The 20,650-nt window shown below is 35.2% G+C and overlaps 1 protein-coding gene across 1 annotated transcript; it reads left to right on the top strand.

Moving 5' to 3' along the window:
- Positions 1-244: 244 nt before the first annotated feature.
- Positions 245-973, top strand: LOC149186586 (flowering locus K homology domain-like). Its single transcript, XM_089409392.1, has one exon. The coding sequence runs from the start codon at positions 245-247 to the stop codon at positions 971-973; it is 729 nt and encodes a 242-aa protein (XP_089265518.1).
- The last annotated feature ends 19,677 nt before the right edge of the window (positions 974-20,650 follow it).

The raw sequence follows: 20,650 nt of genomic DNA, 5'->3' as shown, positions 1-20,650 counted from the left end.
CCTAAAACCCTTCAAGGCAAACAATCCAGGTAACAATCCGAGTTCGAATCCGAACAAGTGCTCAACAGAATATTCACCTCGGATAAGCAAAGCAATATCGTCCAAACCCTCAAATAAGGCCTCAGAATGGACTCACTGCCACAATTAATGTGCTAAGGTCAATTCACTGGCTCAGAGAAGGCTTTTAGAATGAACTGGCTTAAATATTGGCTGCTGCCATTGTTAATTCCTCCAAGGTAGTTTAATGGAATTAACAAGATATAGCATCAGAATTCTAGAAAGAGAATTACGGTGCTCTGAACAAGTGGTCCTGGTGTGGGCCAACTCGCAACGTAAAACACAATATCACCCAGCAGTGAAAGGTATCCTTAAAGTTCATGCTTTAGTCACTGGATTAGATCGTCCCGAAAGTTCAGATCAAGTTGTTATAACTCGACTGCTACTAGGGGGTGAAGAACAAGCTTCACATATAATTGGAGTGGCGGGGACAACAATACGAGCTATTAAACGAAGTACAAACGCCAATATTCAAATATTCGATGGTGTTGATAATATTCCCTTTGCATGTGGTACAAAAGACGACAGGCTGCTTGAGATACGAGGAGAACCTGCGAATGTTCATAAAGCTCTGGAACAAGTTCTTTCTAATCTAAAGATGTTTGAGCATGATCTTAGCGTTCTTCCTAAATTTGGAATCAATATCATGTTAAAGATCCCAAGGCCATTTCCTGACGATAATAATTACAGACACACGATGCAAATTTCTGAGGACGTTGTGAATCATAAAATTGTTCCAAATATGGAGAGCTGTGAAAAGAATAGTGGAGCAACCATAGTCGTGCAAGAAATGAGAGAAATGGCTGGTCAAATGACAATTGAAATTCGTGGAAAAGTCCGTGAATTTCACTGCGCACTGCAGATGGTCCTAAATATTATCTCTGCGGCGGAGGACGAGCAGGACCATCATCCTTAAACTTTATCACAGGAGGTAGAGGCAGAGTAGCGCTCTGGACAGAGGCGTTAATTATGGACAGAGCCCAATTTGCAGAGAATATGAAACGGTTTTGAAGTCTGAGCGTATTTAACTGAACAGGGCGCAGGAATTATAAATAGAATATGTCAGGGCAGCGCAGGTGTGGCAGACAGACATCTCATAACAGCTTGGACAGCGCTGGCAGTGTCAGGAGCAGCTAAAATTTAGCTGAAGTAATATTCATGAGAAAATATTCCTGAGATGCAGAATTGATGGCAGAAATGACTGCACAAAAAGGCCATAAGACAAATGGCTCACATTAATTATGCAGGGCAGGAATACGCCTGCTCTGATACCATGTTAAACACACATGGGAAACATAGAATAGGAAAGATAAATCATGTGAGTTCTTTTTTTATTAACAGGAGATATAAATTTATAATACAATGTTGTGACTCTTGGGTTTTAGATCCCAAGGTCTCTTGGACTGCTTTTGTCCATTCGACTTCCACACTAACCCACTTAGGATTAGGTGTCCAACAGGTTCCTTGTTGACCAATTGGAAACCCAGTTAGCAACCACTTTGGACATTTTGATTGATTATAAACTTCAACTCCAATAAATTGAGGGTGAAATGAGTTTCCTTTGGTATGGTTAAATATACATGCAACTCAAATTTTGTCTCATCATAGGTGTGTTTTTGTCTCACTTTTATATGCCTCTACACTGAAAACCTATCCCTAAAATTTCATTTGATCTAAAGTTAAGTTTCTTTTATTATGGCCAAAACAAGATTTTCCTTTTCCTCAAATTTGACTTCTATCTTTGCTAGTGTGGCATGACACATGATTGTTAATGTTGCAGTTGGGTCCTATGTCCTCTTGCACAATTTCCATGTAATCATCCTTCATCCTTGACATGGCATGCCAACGTTCATGGATTACCTTTAACATTTTCCTCTCTTTAACTTACTTTATCAACTTCATGGTTCGCTTGCACCTTTTTGTCTTTTTTCCATGTGGCATGATCTTATCTACTGATGTGATGGCATGAGATTGGATAATGAGATTTCATTATGGGATGGAGACTGATTAACCCATAATAAGGTCTTTTCATCTTGAAATATTCAAAAACTAATATGAATTTGATTTGATGGTTTAGATTTATTTTAGATCTAAAAGTGCTCCTCTGATAATAATGTAACTTGCCTCCAAAATATCCAACAGTTTATCTTCACCGTGATTGATGGCCTAGATTTATTTCGAAACTAAACTTCTTGAACAATAACATGTCATTTTCCTTGAAATATCCCAGTATTGAGATTTATCATGATCCAATGTATCATATCCATTTTGACACTAAACATTCTTGATACTTAATGGAGTAACTTGCTTTAGAAGTATCCAATGGTAGATTTTAATTTGATCTAATGGTATAGATCTATTTTAGGGATAACGACACTTAACAACGCAACTTGCCTCCAAAATATCCAATAGTGGAGGATACTCACAACTAATGGCCTATATTTATTTTGGGTTGGGTAAGTCTCAACCAATAACAAGGTCTTTTTATCTCAAAATGATCATTAATATGAGATGTGTCCCCCTTAAAAATTTAGAACAATTAAAATATGGTTTTGGAAGATGCCTTCAACATTCCAAACTACTTGAACATAACAATGGTCATTGTGGATGGTGCTTCATGGTTGCCACTGAAACAACCTAGCTCCACGCTACACCACTGAGCACTTTCACATCATCTTACATGGGCATATTAGTTGTACAATTCATTTCAACCATGTGATGTAGTTATATTTTTTTTTATATCCATACAATTGAAATTATGTGATCTAGTTATATTTTATATTATATGCATAGAATTGAAATTTCTACCAATTTTTTCAATAAAAAACTTTCCAATTTCCTCCATAGGGCTACCATGAAAACACCAAATTTGCACTTCTAGGCTAAATATCACCTTGTATCAATCAAAGTCAATGTTTCCTCCACCATTAATTTCTTTATTTCATCTAGAATTGGGAAAATTTCTCCCAAATTGATTTTTTTCAAATTTACATAAGCTAGACTCTATAACTATATTTTATAAAATTCACGAATCCATACTTTCATATTAATTCCATCCTAGAACATATGCACAATTCAACCTGTATTTTTTTTTTTTTATAATTAGTATTTACATCATTTTTCCACACATCAATTTTCCCCAATTATACCATTGAGTTATTTTGTCAAACAATTTGCATGTAACTTATTCTCTTTTCCAATTTCCATTGATAAATTTTGTCAAACACTTCAACAACAACTTAAATTACGATTTTTCTTCGAAAAAAAACAACTAGTAATTTTTTTCTCTACAATATAGTTTTTAGGCCATATAGCCTGGTATGATAACCCATGCTTAGATACATCTTTATAATATACCTAACCACCCCTATTCCTACTGGGATGATGAGGGATTGGAGATTTTCTCCAATTTCCACAATTTTGCCTTAAGCATTCACAACTCTAATACTATTTATTTTTGACGTATTAATGATACAATGTGCATGCGAAATGACAAGCAATTTGATGTAAAACCAATTAAACGTATAGAATTTTAAATACAATTTATGCATTAAGCATAATAACATCTAAACACACGAATATACATCACAAATAACATGAGAACATAGCTAAATAGTACACTTATCTTTAACAACAAATTACACCGATTGGTTGCAGACATGGGATGTTCCTCCTTGCCATAGACACTATTACACCATGTATTTCTGCAACAAGCCACCCCCAAGCTATTAAAATCAATCTACAAGGACAAATAAGCACTCTCTCAACCCAATTTCCCACTAATTTTATATCATGTTCACTTACCCAACCAACCCAAATCACCAACTTTCTTTCCCCCTCCAATTTGCACAACCGAAGGGGTGGATCCCATTTTTTTCAATGCAGTCCCTAAGGCGATCACACCTCTTTCTTGGGCTCTAGCATAGATTCACTAAGGAAATCTTAATGCTAGTATCTATAGGGTTTCTCAATGGGTGAATTCCACAAGAAAAGTGCACGCATGCAACTTAATAGCCTGCCTCTCGGCTTAATTCCAATTACAATCACAATTTGGTCTCCATTATAGGCTTCATTCCCTTCCTCATGTAAGTTATACTGCATGGGAATGATCATGAGAATGATGATAGACAACTCCCAAAAACTAGGAATTAAATATGCATTACTCCAACTAGCCAATTGACACTCTAGGAGGTCAACCCCCAACTACCTTAGCATGCATCCCAAGATTGATATGATTTTAGCATAAGGTAGAGGAATTTGAAATACAATAATATTTTCTTAGATTTGGCCCCTTTAAGCCCCCTTTCCTTCCTCTCTCATGGAATCATAACCTCCCATAATTTTTGTCCCCCTTGTCTTGCAACTAGCAGTGTATTTTTATAATAAATTTGATAACCAACATTTACATTACTTCATCCTCAACCATACTGTTTGGCTCATAGCCTAAGTCATACATACACAATTACAATACAAGTCCCAAGAATTTAAATTGGGTTGTTACAACATAGTAGAGGCTCTATTCATTACATTCATAGTTGATCCCTTAGCAAAAAAAATTGCTTATGTCATGTCCTTTTCTAGGGAGCAAGTAATTGTTGCGTGTTATGTGAATTAAAGGTCATGAAGAAGGATATGAAATGTTACAAATGAGAAATTATTTAGGTTACAGGTTTGACAATAAATCCCTCTTTTAAATGGGTTAGGTGAAAAGAGGACTAGAATTGAAGGGTGAAAACATAAAATCAAGAGAGAGATAGAGGTGTGATTGTGATTGCAACCCATTTAATGACATTTTCAAAATTTTAGGGAAAGGCAATTGTGTTTATGCAAACTTAGTAAATGAAGAATCTGATTTGGAAATAAAATTCGGGTCTCTGGATTCTTTTATTAATATGGTAGTGGCACATCTTCCCAATCACATGATGTTTCTTCTTCCCCTTTGCCTCTAGTTTCCATGACTACTAGAGAATCTCCAATTATTTTTGCTAAAGTGAAGGAAGAGGCAATGGATATCATGGTACATATTATCTCAAACCTGCCTACTATAGTGAATAGAATTGGTCTTATGGAGCAACTAGACCTGGAAAATGATATCGTTGAAGTTGTTATTGAGACTTCAGAGTAGATATGACCCATCTTATAATGACTTGTTCAATCAAGTTATTTGTTTAGTTTGAACATACCTTGTATTATTATATTTCTTATGGCTTAATGTGTATGGTAGTGATCTTGCTAGGTAAGTAGTAATAATAAATCTAGGATATGACATGATACAATTTTTTCATGGATAACTCTTTAGTTTTGTTAGAAGACCCCAACCATAACTCCAAAAATTATGTATTACAAGGTTGACTAGTTTAGTCATAACTTTTTTTTAATATATATATTCTTGATGAAGAAATAACGTTATATTCCATATGAGGATCATACATGTTTCTATCCTTAAGGGCCCTTATCAGACAACAAGCCTCAAAGCCATTACAAGGATATATTCATTATGAGCTCAACATATCACATGTGAGAATTGAACCTAAGTGGGAAGGATAACAATATTTTTCCCAACCACTTGAGCTACACCCAATTTTATATTTGTGTGTGTGTGTCCTTTTATATTATCCTTCTTATCTATATATGAACTTTTGTATGTTACAATGGTTTGAAAGTGCCTTTAAGGGCAATGAGTAATCTAGCCTTTGGAATATTATTTTGAAAAATATCACCACTTAATCATTCTATTCAACAATCAACATTTTTAGCCTTTGGTTTTCAAAAAACCTCTAAAAATTAGTCCATTTAAAAGTGAAGAATAGAACTAGAATTGAAAAAGGCTAAAATCACAAGGATTTTTATTTTTATTTTTTTATTTATCTCACCATGGGTCTATCAAAAGTATGCATAGTGAGTACTCATTGGATGCAAAATTTATTTTTCCATTTAGTGAGTGACTACACTTGAAATTTGAGTAAACCTATAAGGAGATAAGTTGAAAATATGATTAAAAAAATAGATATCTTCCTTTCCCTTTGTAAATTTGTAACTTTTATTTTTATCATTTTAACTCTTATTTTATTTTTTTCCTTAAGAGGCCCATTTTACACCTCAAATTTCATCTAATTTGCAGTTGATCATCCTCATTCATGTATAGAACATCTAAAGACTTTTTTCCAACCTCCAGAAAATGCTTCTTGATATTTCCCAAAAAACCCTCAAATCCATTGGAAGTCTTAAACACTTTAGCCAAACAAGTGTTGTGCGCAACATAGTCCTTGCCAAATAAGTTTGAAAATTTTGACATAAAGTAGCAAAGTGAACTCAACTTTTTTATATTTTCTTTTGTTACAATAAGTTGATAGTTTGGCCAATCTCGAAGTTGTACTGTAATGATAATGAAAAACAACAATAAAAGTTTTTGTATAACAACTTATTATGTATATTTTAGTTGAGACATGGTTATTACATGAAAAATTGAGTAAAAAATAAATTAAAAATGCATATTTTTCAATGATGATGGGAATGTATTCAATATATTCCAATCATTGCACTATTTAACAATACTTTAATATTGACCACATGACCATTTTATATCGAAATCTTTGTTCAAAGAAACCTAATTCATAACTTTGAAGAGACTTTTTTAATATAGTGTCCAACTTTGATATCCAAAGAACTTGAATAACTCTTATTGAATTACAATGTTGCTTAACATAATCCAATCCTTTGATCTACCTCCACTAGATATATTAATTACAATAGGTAGAAGCTTAGGGTTGAGACTATGCAAATTCCACAGGGTTTGGACTATAGGAGACATCCACAACAACATGCAACTTTCAATGTCCAACACTTAATTTCTGCAAAAACAGGAAAGTGTATGATAGAAAGGAAACTGTGCAATGGCTCACATCTAGAAATTGTTTTCAACACCATATTTCCAACATTTATAGTAAGATAGCTACTTGATCCTAACCAATAATATTGTACAACCAAATAACACTGCTAACATCCAATCTTTCAGCCGCAAACTCACTACATAACTACATTACCCTTCGAATGAGTTGTTGGTTGTATTAATTGAAAATGAACATGAGCAACAATCCCAACATGTCATTGTAAGTGTGGGATATCAATCCAACAAACACCTCAAGGCAAGAAGATAACACTCAGTTGAAAAAAGTAGTGCAAACCATTAGAGTGTGTTACATAAAATATTTTTTCATTCTAATAGGGTTCCCAATTAGGGTGTTGCAAATTATTTATGTGGGTGATACAACTGTCTAAAATGTTGCACATCCTTGTTCTCTAAATAAATAACTTACAACCCAAGAGCTTTTGAAAATAGGAAGAACATTTCATAACTCCTTCCAAAGAGAGCATGTTTCCTAACCATTATTCATTCTTTTGACTCCTTGAGAAGTTTCCTTTGGTGTATGAGTCCACTCATATGTGCATCATGGGTGATGTGTGAAACTGTCCTTGTAGAAATAGCTAACTAAAAAAGGTGTGGTTAGTTATTAATGTTTCAAAAAATTGTCTTAGTTACAAATATATGGAATAACCAAGAACAAAGTTGCCAAACAAACACACCTAATTGGTTACCAAATCATCTATTGCAATAGTATTAGTCCTAATCATTCCACTAATACAATAAAAATACAGATTTTCTAAAATAGAGAGCAAACAAGGATGAGTAGAGTGTATGCACTAGTCATTCTGGTTCAGTTGAATAGCTTGATCAAAGTAAGCCTTAACATGAGACACATATTTGTCAATTGAAAAGCTTGATCAAAGTAAGCCTTAGCATGAGACGCATCTTTGTGAACTTGCCACATTAGCTTGGCACAAAGAGTAATTATCTCCCCATCGACAAGGCTTGCAAGTATGGTTATTCCATAGTACTCCTATGCCTTGGAAAGGTTGTCTTGAACCTCATTATTAAGAGAAAATTACACCTACTATAAGGTTATAGAATACACTAAAGAGAAGTAAAAATATGTTTGTTGGGATTTATCCATACCTCATACAAAATTTGCATAGTTTCTTAGCTGGAGTGGGTTGCCTGGTGATGCAAGATCATTAGACCGAGATCATGATGAAGAAACGGATGGGGCTTTACAATCTGGTGGACAGGCCACATGTTGAGATGGAAAATTGATTTTGTTGTTAGCATTCTAAACACTTAATGTAAATGCCAAATTAGAGTAAGTCGAAGAGTTCGAGTTAGGGAGTTATTTTCCAGCTCACTGGTTGGCTTTTCGACTTCCCTCATCTAGAGGGAAGGAGAAATGAATCATTTGTTTAAGTTTGTGAATAAAACAGGGTTATCAAATGGGGAGGGGAGAACTCTTCTCTTTCCTTCGAGTTTGTACAGTTGGATTAAAATAAAAAGAAGTTGTGCGCAACATATTTGTTCATAAATCTATTCGTAAACCTGTGTTTTCTTACTTCCTATCTCCAGTAGAAATGCATGTGCATTTTATCTACATTTCAAAATTCGTGTTACCATTTATGTAGTGTTATATGTCTGTAAACATTTAATTTATGAGAGAAGTGGTTGTTATGCGTGCCTCCTTTTACTGTGACCTCTAAATTGTATTTTGCAGTGCCTCTATTTTTTTTTGCAGAAAGAATTTGTCCCTTCATTTGAAATTCAGACCATTAAAAATCAAGTGAGGTGAATGTTGGATGAGGAGAGGTAGCAGGAGAATGTTCTTTGAGTTAGAGATCGAGCTAGACAGTTGAAAAACCGAGCCTGCATAAGACTTAGTTGTTTTGCCTTCCAAAATTAAGAAAACAAAGTTTCTGTAAGTGCTACAAAAATATTTTGTGGCGCGTACAGGTTTTTAAAAAGAGTGCTACGAAAATGTTTCACAGTGCCTACATCTAAGTTTGTTTTTTTTTTTTTTTTTGACTCAAGTTCTCCTTTCGGTCTGCCTCGTTCCATCATTTTGTGGTATCATAGCAGGTTTGAGGTAGAGCTATGTTTGTGGTGGATCTGTGTTTGACATTGGTGATGTTGTGTACGAAAAAGGGAGATGGATACACGAGCAAGGAGAGCACGAGGTCAAGGAGGGAGACCTGTAGCTAATGCATAACTCCAAGAAGAGATACAAAGGTTACAAGCTCGTTTAGAGGCCATGGAGACAAGTAGGCAACGAGACCTTGAGGCTGGAGATGAAAACGGATCAGAGGAAGAAGCTAGAGAAGAAAGAGCAACACCTGTGGATGAAGCTCCAGAAGTTAAACTGTTGAGGTTGGTATTAAGCTCAAGTTCAAGACCAAAACCTGAATTGTCTACCTATGATGGAATTCTGGTAGCCAAGAATTTGATGGATTGGATTAGTGAACTAGATAAGTATTTCGAGTATGAGATTGAAGAAGATAAGCGGGTAAAATTTGTTGTAACTAGGTTGGCCATGTTGCATTATTGTTGGGTAATTTAATTGTCAGTTAAATTACTTAATTAATTGTTAACCAAGGTTCGTGTACTTATGAAGGGCATGTGCAAATATATGCCACGAGTTCTATTTTTTATTTTAAAAGATGAAATTGAACCAATTATAAATGCGACTAGATTAACTCAAAACATCTCTACGCACATGTTCTTTTCATCAAAATTACTCTTTCCAAAGTAAATCAAACTTCAAATTGAAATCAATTAAAAATTATATTTATCAAACTGAATTGCAATTTAATATTTTGCAACAAGAATTAAAAAATACTCTAATTGAACTGAATGGAAAGATATATTCTAATGGAAGAATTGAAATTCTAATTCTACTTACAGGAATTTAAAACATTTTAAGTGCCCCTACAAATTAAAATTTTACTCAACAAAAGAATAAATCTAAATTGAACTACTTCAACAAAATGACAAGATAAAATGTAATTAAGAAGGATTACTAGTGTGTGCATTTATGGTTCAATAATTCTCTTTCTGTTACTCATGAAATCAAAATGATAACAATTGAATAAAATAAACTATGAAAAGGAAATGTTTTTCTCTTTTTATGAGAACTCGGCTTATTCAAAATACTAAGAATTAAACTAGCAATCAATGGACAAATACTAGTAAAAAATATTAATGTATCGCAGTAAAGAAAAGACTATTCATCTATTGAATTGAAATGAAAGTAACCAGAAACTAATCTAATCTTACAACTTTCTAGGGGCCCCTCCTATTTAGTGCAAGCATGAAATTTATTGTCAAATTACTTAGCCACGCATTCATCACCAAAGAATAGAGTATTTGTACTAGATGTTGAAGTCTTCAACAACAAAATAATTGCAAAATTAATAAGAGTAAGTGTATTAATTACTTCGCCTCGAGGCCTTTTATAGTCCTTTATTACATAACTGTCTTAAGAGTCATAAGTTGAGAGGAAAGTTTATATTTTAACAACTAAGAAATAAAATTGAATTTGGAGTCTTTATTCTCATGATTTGCTACTAAAAGAGAAAATCATGAGAAGATTCATATTTGACATGTCTATTGCAAATTCTTCTCATCCAATTCAACGCTCACTTGATATCACTACGAACCACCTTCAAATCGTGTATATCGTTGGGGTGTTCAAACCAAAGTTTACTTTTGGTTTGACCATCAGATATCTTGAATCGGGTGACTTTCCATATCGCTATGATAGGTGGATGTCCATGTGTCAATCATTTTCCATCTCCCTGTGTCCTTTATTCCTTCGCCAACGTACTGGAACCTGTATAATCATGGATGTAGCCGAAAAATCTCTGGTTAGCTGCAGAATGAGTGAAATTCGGTAGCTATAGGAATGCTTTGATTAAATTTCATAAAGTAATAGTAGATTATAAACCTTGAATGATTGATACCTTTTATGATGTTTGAGCATAACTGAGGTGACCTTTCAACTGGAAATGTAGCAAACTATTATGAAAAGGATGAAAAGGAAGGCAAAAATGGTTCTAAAAAAAGAGAACAATTTTTGACTTCAACATTCCCCCACACCAAGGGTTTTGCATGTCCTCATGCATCAAAACTTAAAAAAATTCCCAATGTTTCATTCATTGTACCATCTCTCAAGCTTGGATGAGGAAATCTAAGTTATTTCCCTCTTTTTGATTCTTAACAATTAATGCTACTTTTGGTTTCTTCATTAGAATCTTGCTCTACAACCCTCAAACTTTGTTTCTAAGGAACCTGTTGTTAGCCTTGAGTTTCTTGTTCTTCTTATACCAATGACACAAATGCAGGAGTATGTTATCATTTTGAGTCCTTAGGATCTCATTATGTACTTTTATTGCCTCATTCTCTGGTTTAAAGTGTTTTTTCAATACTTCTAACTCATATATATCTTGTTTTAGAGCATCTTCTAACTTATATTCTTTTTAGGACTACCATCAATCAAATGAACTTGTTCATTGAAAGCATATTCATATTAATTTTGAAGAGGGGAATTTACCTTTTGTTGTGCTCTTTTCTCGAGTGACTCCACATAATAATAGATTTGTTGTTGAACTAGGTCAATTTCTGATGTCTTCCTGGTTGGACTTTGAGACTGATGAAGCGATGATGCTTTGGCTTCTTCACTTATGCTATGCCCTTCCTCCTCAATATCAACTATCTCAGGTGATTGTATACTTAAACGCTTAGAAATGTGTTTGATCCTTCTCAATTTCGCTTCCGACTCCTCTATATTTTGGACGCTTTTTCATTTTCTCATTTTCCTTTGTTCCTTATCCTCTAGTTCTACTTATTTTTCTTTAGTCTCTTTAACATGTGCATTGGTTTTCTTCCTTCTAACATCTTCTTTTAATTTTTTCTATCTAATATTTTCTAAGAATTGACAAAAAGGAGTATCATCTTCTAGTACTTCTAGTGAGATTTCCATTTGCTTTGTCTCATCAACAATCAAACCCTCTTCTTCATCTATGAGTGTAGTGTTAGAGTTTGAGCCTATTTTACACCGTCTCCTTCTAGTTTTCATACCCATTTCTTCCTCTTGTACTTCTATAAAATGATCGCAGACTAGAAGCCTTTGCTAATTGTCTCCTTTGGCTCTCAGATGTGCTTCAATGAGGATTTTAAGTAATCCATGGTGATAGAGGGCACTGCCTAGGGTTTTGAGTTTCTTTGTACATTAGAGGCCATCTTCTTAAGGCTACAGAGTAGGAAGTATGGTAAATTTAATTCATTCCCATCAATGAAGTGCAATAAGAGCTGAACATGGTAGAAAACATACTGCCATATCTCCCTTCACAAGTTAGAATTTTTTGAATAACTAGCAACGAATTCCTCCACTTATTTTTCAATGAAGTCACTGTTATCCCCTTTTTGAAAATATAAGTATCCATACCTGGGGCTCAGAGGAAGACTGTCCACTTTTTTTTCTTAATTTCCCTATTTTTGAACCAACTTTCTCTGTTCCTAGGTAATTCTGTTGCTTTTGCCACTATATATTTTGTAAGTATGAGCTTGATGTCGTCAATTTCTGCCTCTACTCCATCAAAATCCCGTGCAAAATATTTTGTGACCTCTGTCTCGTGCCCAACTAATTTCTCAAAGAAACTGAGCCAATCCACCTATTGCAACAAATCTATAACTCGAGGATATGCTTGAAGGAATTTTTCTCCACTGGGCTTTATTCTAACAATGACACCCATGGTGCAGAAGCAATTTTGATCATGGATTGTCTCTCTTTGACAAGGGTGGTGAAGGAAAATGGAAAGATGGTCGATAAACTGGAATGTATGAGGATGTTAAGTGAGGGTGAAATAGGTTACTTATGGCGGTGTTCAATTCATAAATAAACTCTCCTTTTTTGTTAATGATTGCCGCAACCCTTAGACACAATTTCATAGGATCATGAAATTTTAGGTGATTTTGGAGAGATTTGATGTGAAAATTTAGGATGTGATGACAATATGAGGTTGTAACGAGTATGATAGAGGTGTATGTTGAGAAATATAGGGCAGCTAGATTAGGTGATTCCTCTTACTTTGATAATTGCTTGTGATGTATTTTTATTTTACTTGATTAACTTCTTCTTTCACTTTTCACTTGTGATGTAACGTGTATGATAGAGGTGTATGTTGAGGAATCTAGGACAGCCAGATTAGGTGATTTCTCTTACTTAGATAACTACTGGTGATGTATTTTTACTTTACTTGATTAACTTCTTCTTTCACCTTTTTCTATTAGTGTTCTTTATCATCAAACAACTACCAAATCATAAAGAATAGTGAGACAATAAGACAAAGGATGTGGATGATCATCAGGGACCAAAACCTCTCCAAATGAGAGGAAAACCCATCAGAATTATTATCTTCTTATATAACTTCAATTAACGAATTCCAAGACCTATAACACTTGAACAAGACCCTCCAAGACCAAGTCAATTTTTTCCTTATTGAACGACTTCCAACAACAAACTTCGACCTTCCAGCAACTTCTCTGGCAACTTCAACCCCAACAACAATTTCTACAACTTCAACCTTGACATAGCCTTAGCAGCTTCAACCTAGCAGCTTCATAGCTTCGACCTAGAAGCAACTTCACAACTTTGACATAGAGACAACTTCATAGCTTCGACCTTGCAGCTTCACAACTTTGGCCATGCAGCTTCACATCTTCGATGCGACTTCAATGCAGCTTCACAACTTCAATTCAACTTCATAACTTCGATGCAACTTTAGGCTTTCGTCTTCCCCAATAACTGTAGAAACCCTAACAAAGGAGAGAGAGAGAGGCCTAAAACTTTGAACTTGTTCTTCTTCTCCTTCTTCGTCCTTTTCCTACTTCTATCTTGTGGAGATCAAACTTTCTTGAGTGAGTGTTCAAATGAGGTCAAATTCCTTCTTATTTATAGCCTTGTGACAAGTACGAATTGTTATCTTGAGGCCAACTTGTCTCTTCATGTAGGTTGAATTGATCTTTGTTCCATGACGAGGTCTTGGAGGGTCTTTTAACTCTATTTTGACTCAATAAATATTTCTTTACAATATATAACATGCCCAAACAGATCTTCGATACATGACAATGAATCAACTGAATTTATGACAAACGTAGAAGCACTCAAAGGGTGCTTGACCTAAAAATAAATTTTCCTTGAGCATGAAACCCATGCGTCAAGAACACAAATAACAAATTTATTTTTCTCTTTTCATTAAATACATAAAATCACGATTACATATGTCATTATGAAGATTGATCCTAGTTACATATTTCAACACTCCCTCTTAACTAAGTAGGTATTCATGTTGGAAATAATACTGAGAGGGAGGGTGAATCAGTATTATCAGATCAATAATTTAATTTTCCAAACAGATTTGTATACGCTACTTTAGCTAAGTGAACTTGCGTGTATACGCGACTGTACTTAAAGCAACCAGCGTATATGTAGAGAACTTTTGATTTACCCAATTTATCATGCATTGAACTTTAACCAGCATATCAAAGATTTATTAGACAGTGCAGTAAAAGCAGAATAAAGCATCACACATAAGCAACACACATGAACACCAAGATATATGGTGGAAACCCAATGTGGGTGAAAACCACCTACTGATGTTGTCTCTGTCTTCTTTTAATAATAAGAAAATTTGTTTACAACATTGTACTAGTGCAGACTCATATCAGTACGCAGGCTTCTACCTACAGAAGGTTACAACCTTCTCTCGTTCTCCAGCTTCTACTAGAAGGGAGATACAACCCCTTAGCTCTTGTACTAGCCGATATTTTTACTAGTACGTAGGCGCCAACCTACAGAAGGCTATGACCCTCTTTCTTCCTCCAGGGACCACGATTCATAAATTTTCAGACTGGATCCATCAACAACATTATAACTACAATTCAATCATCAAATACATTTGCATCAACCAATCACTGAAACTCAAACATCACTTTTTGAATCACCCATAACTAAATCAACCAATCACTTTGACAGTCAATTGATCAGTCAAAATACAGTCACCAGAACCCATACCAGAACCCAGAATTCCGCAACAGCAAATAGAAACAATTGAAACATACTTTATGAGGTATACGCTACTTCCATGTGTCGACCTTGCGTGTATACGCACTTTTATCAAATCCAACCAGCGTACACATCTGCAAATATTAATTCATAATTCTGCAGCTATTCCGGACTTAAGTTATACATAGATCATAATATTTACAAAGCAACACATGCGTCAATATTCAGATCTAGACTATACATGATCAAACCACATAATGATAATTCATTTCAAGCCTTAATATCCCGATCCATCATTAGATCTTATCCTTCACCAACCGCTAAGGTTCATCCTTGGTTCAAATCAAGCACAGTGCCATAATCCAATAACCTACATACTAGATCTCACACTTCATCAGAGATTCGATACTTGCACACATGGCGTAATGATCTTCTCCTCCTTTTATAGTTTTAGGCCTTTCTCAATACCATGGACCAAAACCACTTAGGACCAATACCTTGGACCAAATACCTAGGTTCAATACCTCAGACCAGATACCTTGGACCAATACCATGGATCAAGATACCATGGACCAAATACCTCGGACCAAAAACTTAGTTTTCCAAGGTATACGCCCTTTTCCTTCTGTGAAAGTTCGTGTGTGTGTATATGCTACTTGTGGTCAGTGAACCTGCATGTATACGCAGCTTGGTCAAGGGGAACCTGCGTATACCTCTCTTTCTTCATTCTGTGTAGTCTGATCTGTAATTCTTTGTTGTTAACCTGTTGTACTATGATCTTTCATCTGAGTGAGTTGCCATCAAGGAAAACACCTGTATCATAATGCCAACAATCTCCCCCTTTGGACTTGATGGCAACATCAACACCGAGTCACTCTCCCCCTTTTACATCAAGGGCAAAGGGTCATGCTCCCCCTTTGACATACATTATGCTGGTCAATGCTCACCCTGACTACATGCTGAATTCTCTGAAATGTTGAAATGCACTAATTGAGCTCCCATGATTGAGTCCATGCTCCCCTTGAGCACAAGCAAAGTCTGCAAAAATATTTTCTAAAAGAATAACATGACTCTATACATACATCCATCTCCCAACCAAGTGGGGATATACCAAATTTGACTCATCCACCCAACCAAGTGGGGATATACCAATTGTTTATACATGACAAAAACAAGAAATATTACATCATCCATCCCATGCATAGTGGGGTTACAAATTAGGTCTTTTCATGACCTTTACATTAAATGATAAGCATGACATTTATAATAAGGACAACTGATCTAAACAAGACCATGATAGTCATCAGCAACTATCATACACCATATATGATCTGCACCATCAACAACATCAGGATCAACAACTTGTATATTTCCATCATCAAAAGAGTCACCTGAATCAAAACAATTTCTAAGATAATGCCAACAATGCATTATTAGAAGCATATGCTCCCACTGAACCTATGCCAAATGTTCACTGTCAGATCTGATTATTGCATATATCAGTAAGAAATATCAAGGCATCATCATCAATCAGATATACATCAAGTTATCAGCAACTTTATGAGGACCCAACATATTTCCACATGTTATTAGCCGATTGTAACAATCATCAAACAGAGTAGATAATTCATTGAACCATATCAGACCCCTTGTTCCTGAGTCTAGCCCACTGCTTTTCCTCAAACCAACATATACGCAATTGTGCCCATAGAAACCTACATATGTACGCAACTACGCTTCATGAAACTCGCATATAACAACCTTTTTATGAAAAATAGGATTTAACAGCAGGATGATGTAGCAACTACTCCCAGATTTTGTCTGAGATATTCAAATGTCTCTTTGTGCAATGGTTTAGTGAATATATCAGCAAATTGTTCTTTGGAGGGAACATACTCCAATTTGACCTTTTGTTCAAGCACTTGTTCACATAGAAAATGATATTTGATGGGTATGTGCTTGGTCTTGGAGTGCATGACTGGATTCTTTGAAATATTGATGGCACTTGTATTATCACATAGAATGGAGATGGGTGGAGTACATGTGATATGAATTTCTTGCAAGGTTTGCATCATCCAAAGTAGTTGTGTACAGCAAGATGCAGCAACCACATATTCTGCTTCAGCGGTAGATAATGCAATTGAACTTTGTTTCTTGTTGAACCAAGACACTAACCTGGAACCCATATAGAATGCACCACCACTGGTGATTTTTTTGTCATCAACACTTCCTGCCCAATCTGCATCTGTTTATGCATGAAGAGTAAGATATGTATCTCTAGGATATCATAAACCAAATTTCTGTGTTCCTTGAAGATATTTGAAAATCCTTTTGACTGCCTGAAGTTGTGATTCCTTTGGATTTTCTTGGAATCTTCCAACTATTCCTAACACATGCATGATGTTAGGTCAGGTACCTGTTAGATAAAGCAGACTGCCAATCATGAATCTGTAAGTTGGTTGATGTATTGCTGTTGATTCATCATTTGAGATGAGACTGCATCCTGTTACCATTGGGTTACATACTGGTTTAGAATCTTCCATGCCGTACTTTTTCAAGATCTGTTTGAGATATTTGGTTTGTGAAAGAAAAATACCATCTTTATTTTGTTGAACTTGTAGACCAAGAAAATAGGTAAGCTCACCAAGCAAGGACATTTCAAATTCTTGCTGCATTACTAAAGAAAAATTATGACTCATGGATTCTTCATTGCTATTAAAAATGATATCATCAACATAAACAACAATTATTAGCAATTTATCAGTGTCAATCTTTGTATATAGATTGTTATCTGATGACCCCTTTGAAAAACCCTGTTGGTGGAGATATTTGTCAAGACAGTAATACCAGGCCCTTGGATCTTGTTTTAGACCATAGAGAGCCTTTCTGAGTTTGCATACAAGTTTTGCATCATTTCCAAGAATGAGTCCTTCTGGTTGTTCAATATAGACTTCTTCTAAGTCTCCATTAAGGAAGGCAGATTTTACATCCATTTGGTATACTTTGAATTTCTGAAAACTAGAAAGAGCAACAAACATTTTTATGGTTTCAAGTATAGAAATAGGTGCAAAAGTTTCTTCAAAATCTATACCTTCTTGTTGAGCATATCCTTTCTAAACAAGTCTGGCCTTGTTTCTAATAACTTCTCCATTTTCATTCAGCGTGTTTTTGAATATCCATTTAGTTCCTATGATATTCTTATCATGAGGTCTAGGAACTAATTCCCAAGTATTATTCTTTTCAATTTGCTCAAGTTCTTCATTCACAGCCTTGACCCAACATTCATCTTTGCATGCTTCATTTACATTTTGAGGTTCAGTGGAGGATAGTAACGCTAGATAGCTTGAAGTTTCTGTAATAATTCTTCTTATCTGTACACCTGCCTCTTTTCCCCTTGAAATTTGAGTTTCTGGATGATTTTTCTGAACATACCTAGACAAAGTCTTTTCTTCTACCGTTATCTCTTCTTCTGGTGCTTCATTGGTTTCTTCTTCAGAATCATTGCGATTTGATGTGGGAAAATAATCCCCATCTTCTTCATTGTCATAATCTTCGATTTTTATCTGTTTAGTATTTTTGCATGCTTCATCAACTACAACATCAATACTTTCAACAATTTTCCCAAGTCTTTTATTATAACATTTATATCCTTTACTTTGGGAAGAGCAACCAAGAAGAATACCTTCATCTGCTCTGGGCTCAAACTTACCAAGTTTTTCATCAGTCCTTTTGATATAGCATTTTCTTTCAAAAACTTTGAAGTATTTTACTGTAGGAGTCTTACCATACCAAAGTTCATGTGGAGTTTGAGTGTTGTTTACCCGAACATTTGCTTGGTTGAGAATAGTTACGGCGGCGAATGCAGCTTCACCCCAGAAGGTTGCAGGAGTTCCAGATTCATCTAGCATAGCTCGAGCCATTTGTTGAACGTTATGTTCATTATTTCTACCACTCCATTTTGCTGAGGAGTCCTTGTGGTGGAGAACTGCCTTTTTATTCCATGTTGTTCACAAAAGTCAAAGAATTCATTTGAGGTAAATTCCCCTCCTCAATCAGATCTGAGGCATTTGATTTTGCAATCTGATTCATTTTCAACCAAAGCTTTGAAGGCTTTGAACTTTTCAAATGCTTCATCTTTATGCTTTAGAAGACCTATCCAACACATTCTGGAAAAATCATCAATGAACAAAATAAAGTATTCTTCTCCACGAGGTGACTTTTTCCTTGATGGTCCACATAAATCAGTATGAACAAGTTCAAGAGGCTTACTAGCTGACCCTTCTTTTTCAATGAAGTGAGATCTGGTTTGCTTACCGAATTGACATGGTTTGCATATTGTATTTTTAGGAATGTTGATATCTGGAAGATCACGAACAATCTGGAATCTGCATGCTTTTCTTATTTGAGAAAAGCTTAGATGTCCCAATCTTCTGTGCATAGCCAGCTTTCATCATTTTTGCTTAGATAGCACTGTTTTTGCCCCCCCTTGAGTATGTATAAGTTGTTTGGAGTTCAAGTACCTTTGATCATGGTTTCTCCTGTATCAATCTCACCAACAACACATCCGTTTGATCGAAACACCACTTCATTTCCTTGATCACACATTTGATCGACACTCAACAGGTTATGCTTTAGACCTTCTACATACATAACATTCCCAGCTTTAACCTTTTCTTTCAAGAAAACAGAGCCTTTACCTTTTATGAAAGCAGGAGTGTCATTTCCAAATGAGACATTCTTTTCCTTTTCTAAGGCAATATATGAGTGAAGTTATTTTTTGTCACCTGTCATGTGTTTTGAGAATCCACTGTTGATGTACCACTGATTTTCTTATCCTTCTGCATACAAGGCTATACCACATCTTTCTGTTTGAGGTTCTTTCCTTCTCCATATTTTGGGATTTAATGGAGTTTGCTCCTTTTGAGATATTTGCCGAAATTTACTCCTGCATTCAGATTCTTCATGGCCAAATTTGTTACAGATTGAGCATTCTATTTCATTTTCAAGAAGAGAAAACTTATTATAGGAACTTTTCTTGATCCCTGTCACATTCCTTTGATTTGGTGCTTCTCTTGTCATGATGGTTTTGTAAGCAACACATTGAGTAGCTTTTTGTCCAAAATTATGACATGAGAAACATTGACCATTAAAGAAGTTCCTGCGATTATCGAATCTATTGACGAGGTGATTGTAGCTTCTATTGATATTCATCTTTGAAGCAAATTGAGTATGATTTACCTGAGGTTGGTAGTGGCTTCTGTTCATCATTGAAGCAAATTGAGCCTAATTTACCTGGTGATTTGCTTTATGCCTTTGCTGACGATTGTCACACTGTTCACTATTCTTTGTTGCATCAAGATAGCTTTTAGTGGAGGTTGACGGCTTCTGTGATTGAGATGCTTCTTCGGTATATCCAAGACCTGTCTTTATCAGAGGAGAAAGTTTCACTTTGACAATTTCATTTAAGGTTTCTGATCCTTTAGAAAATCTAATATTGAGAGATTTTTTTTTCTCAAGATCCTTTCTTAGACCCACAATTTCACACTCTAGTTTTTCATTGTGTTTTTATCTTTCAGCAAGTTGGTATGTCAAGGTATCTATAATCATATTCTTTTCTTCTAAACATATTTTGAGTTTAGAGATTTCTT

Source organism: Pinus tabuliformis, chromosome 3_1 (assembly GCF_031772625.1).
Source record: "Pinus tabuliformis cultivar Carrire ecotype Pingquan chromosome 3_1, CPIR1, whole genome shotgun sequence".
NCBI lineage: Eukaryota > Viridiplantae > Streptophyta > Pinopsida > Pinales > Pinaceae > Pinus > Pinus tabuliformis.
Note: the sequence above shows the minus strand (reverse complement) of the source record. Positions and strands in the feature narration are given on the sequence as shown.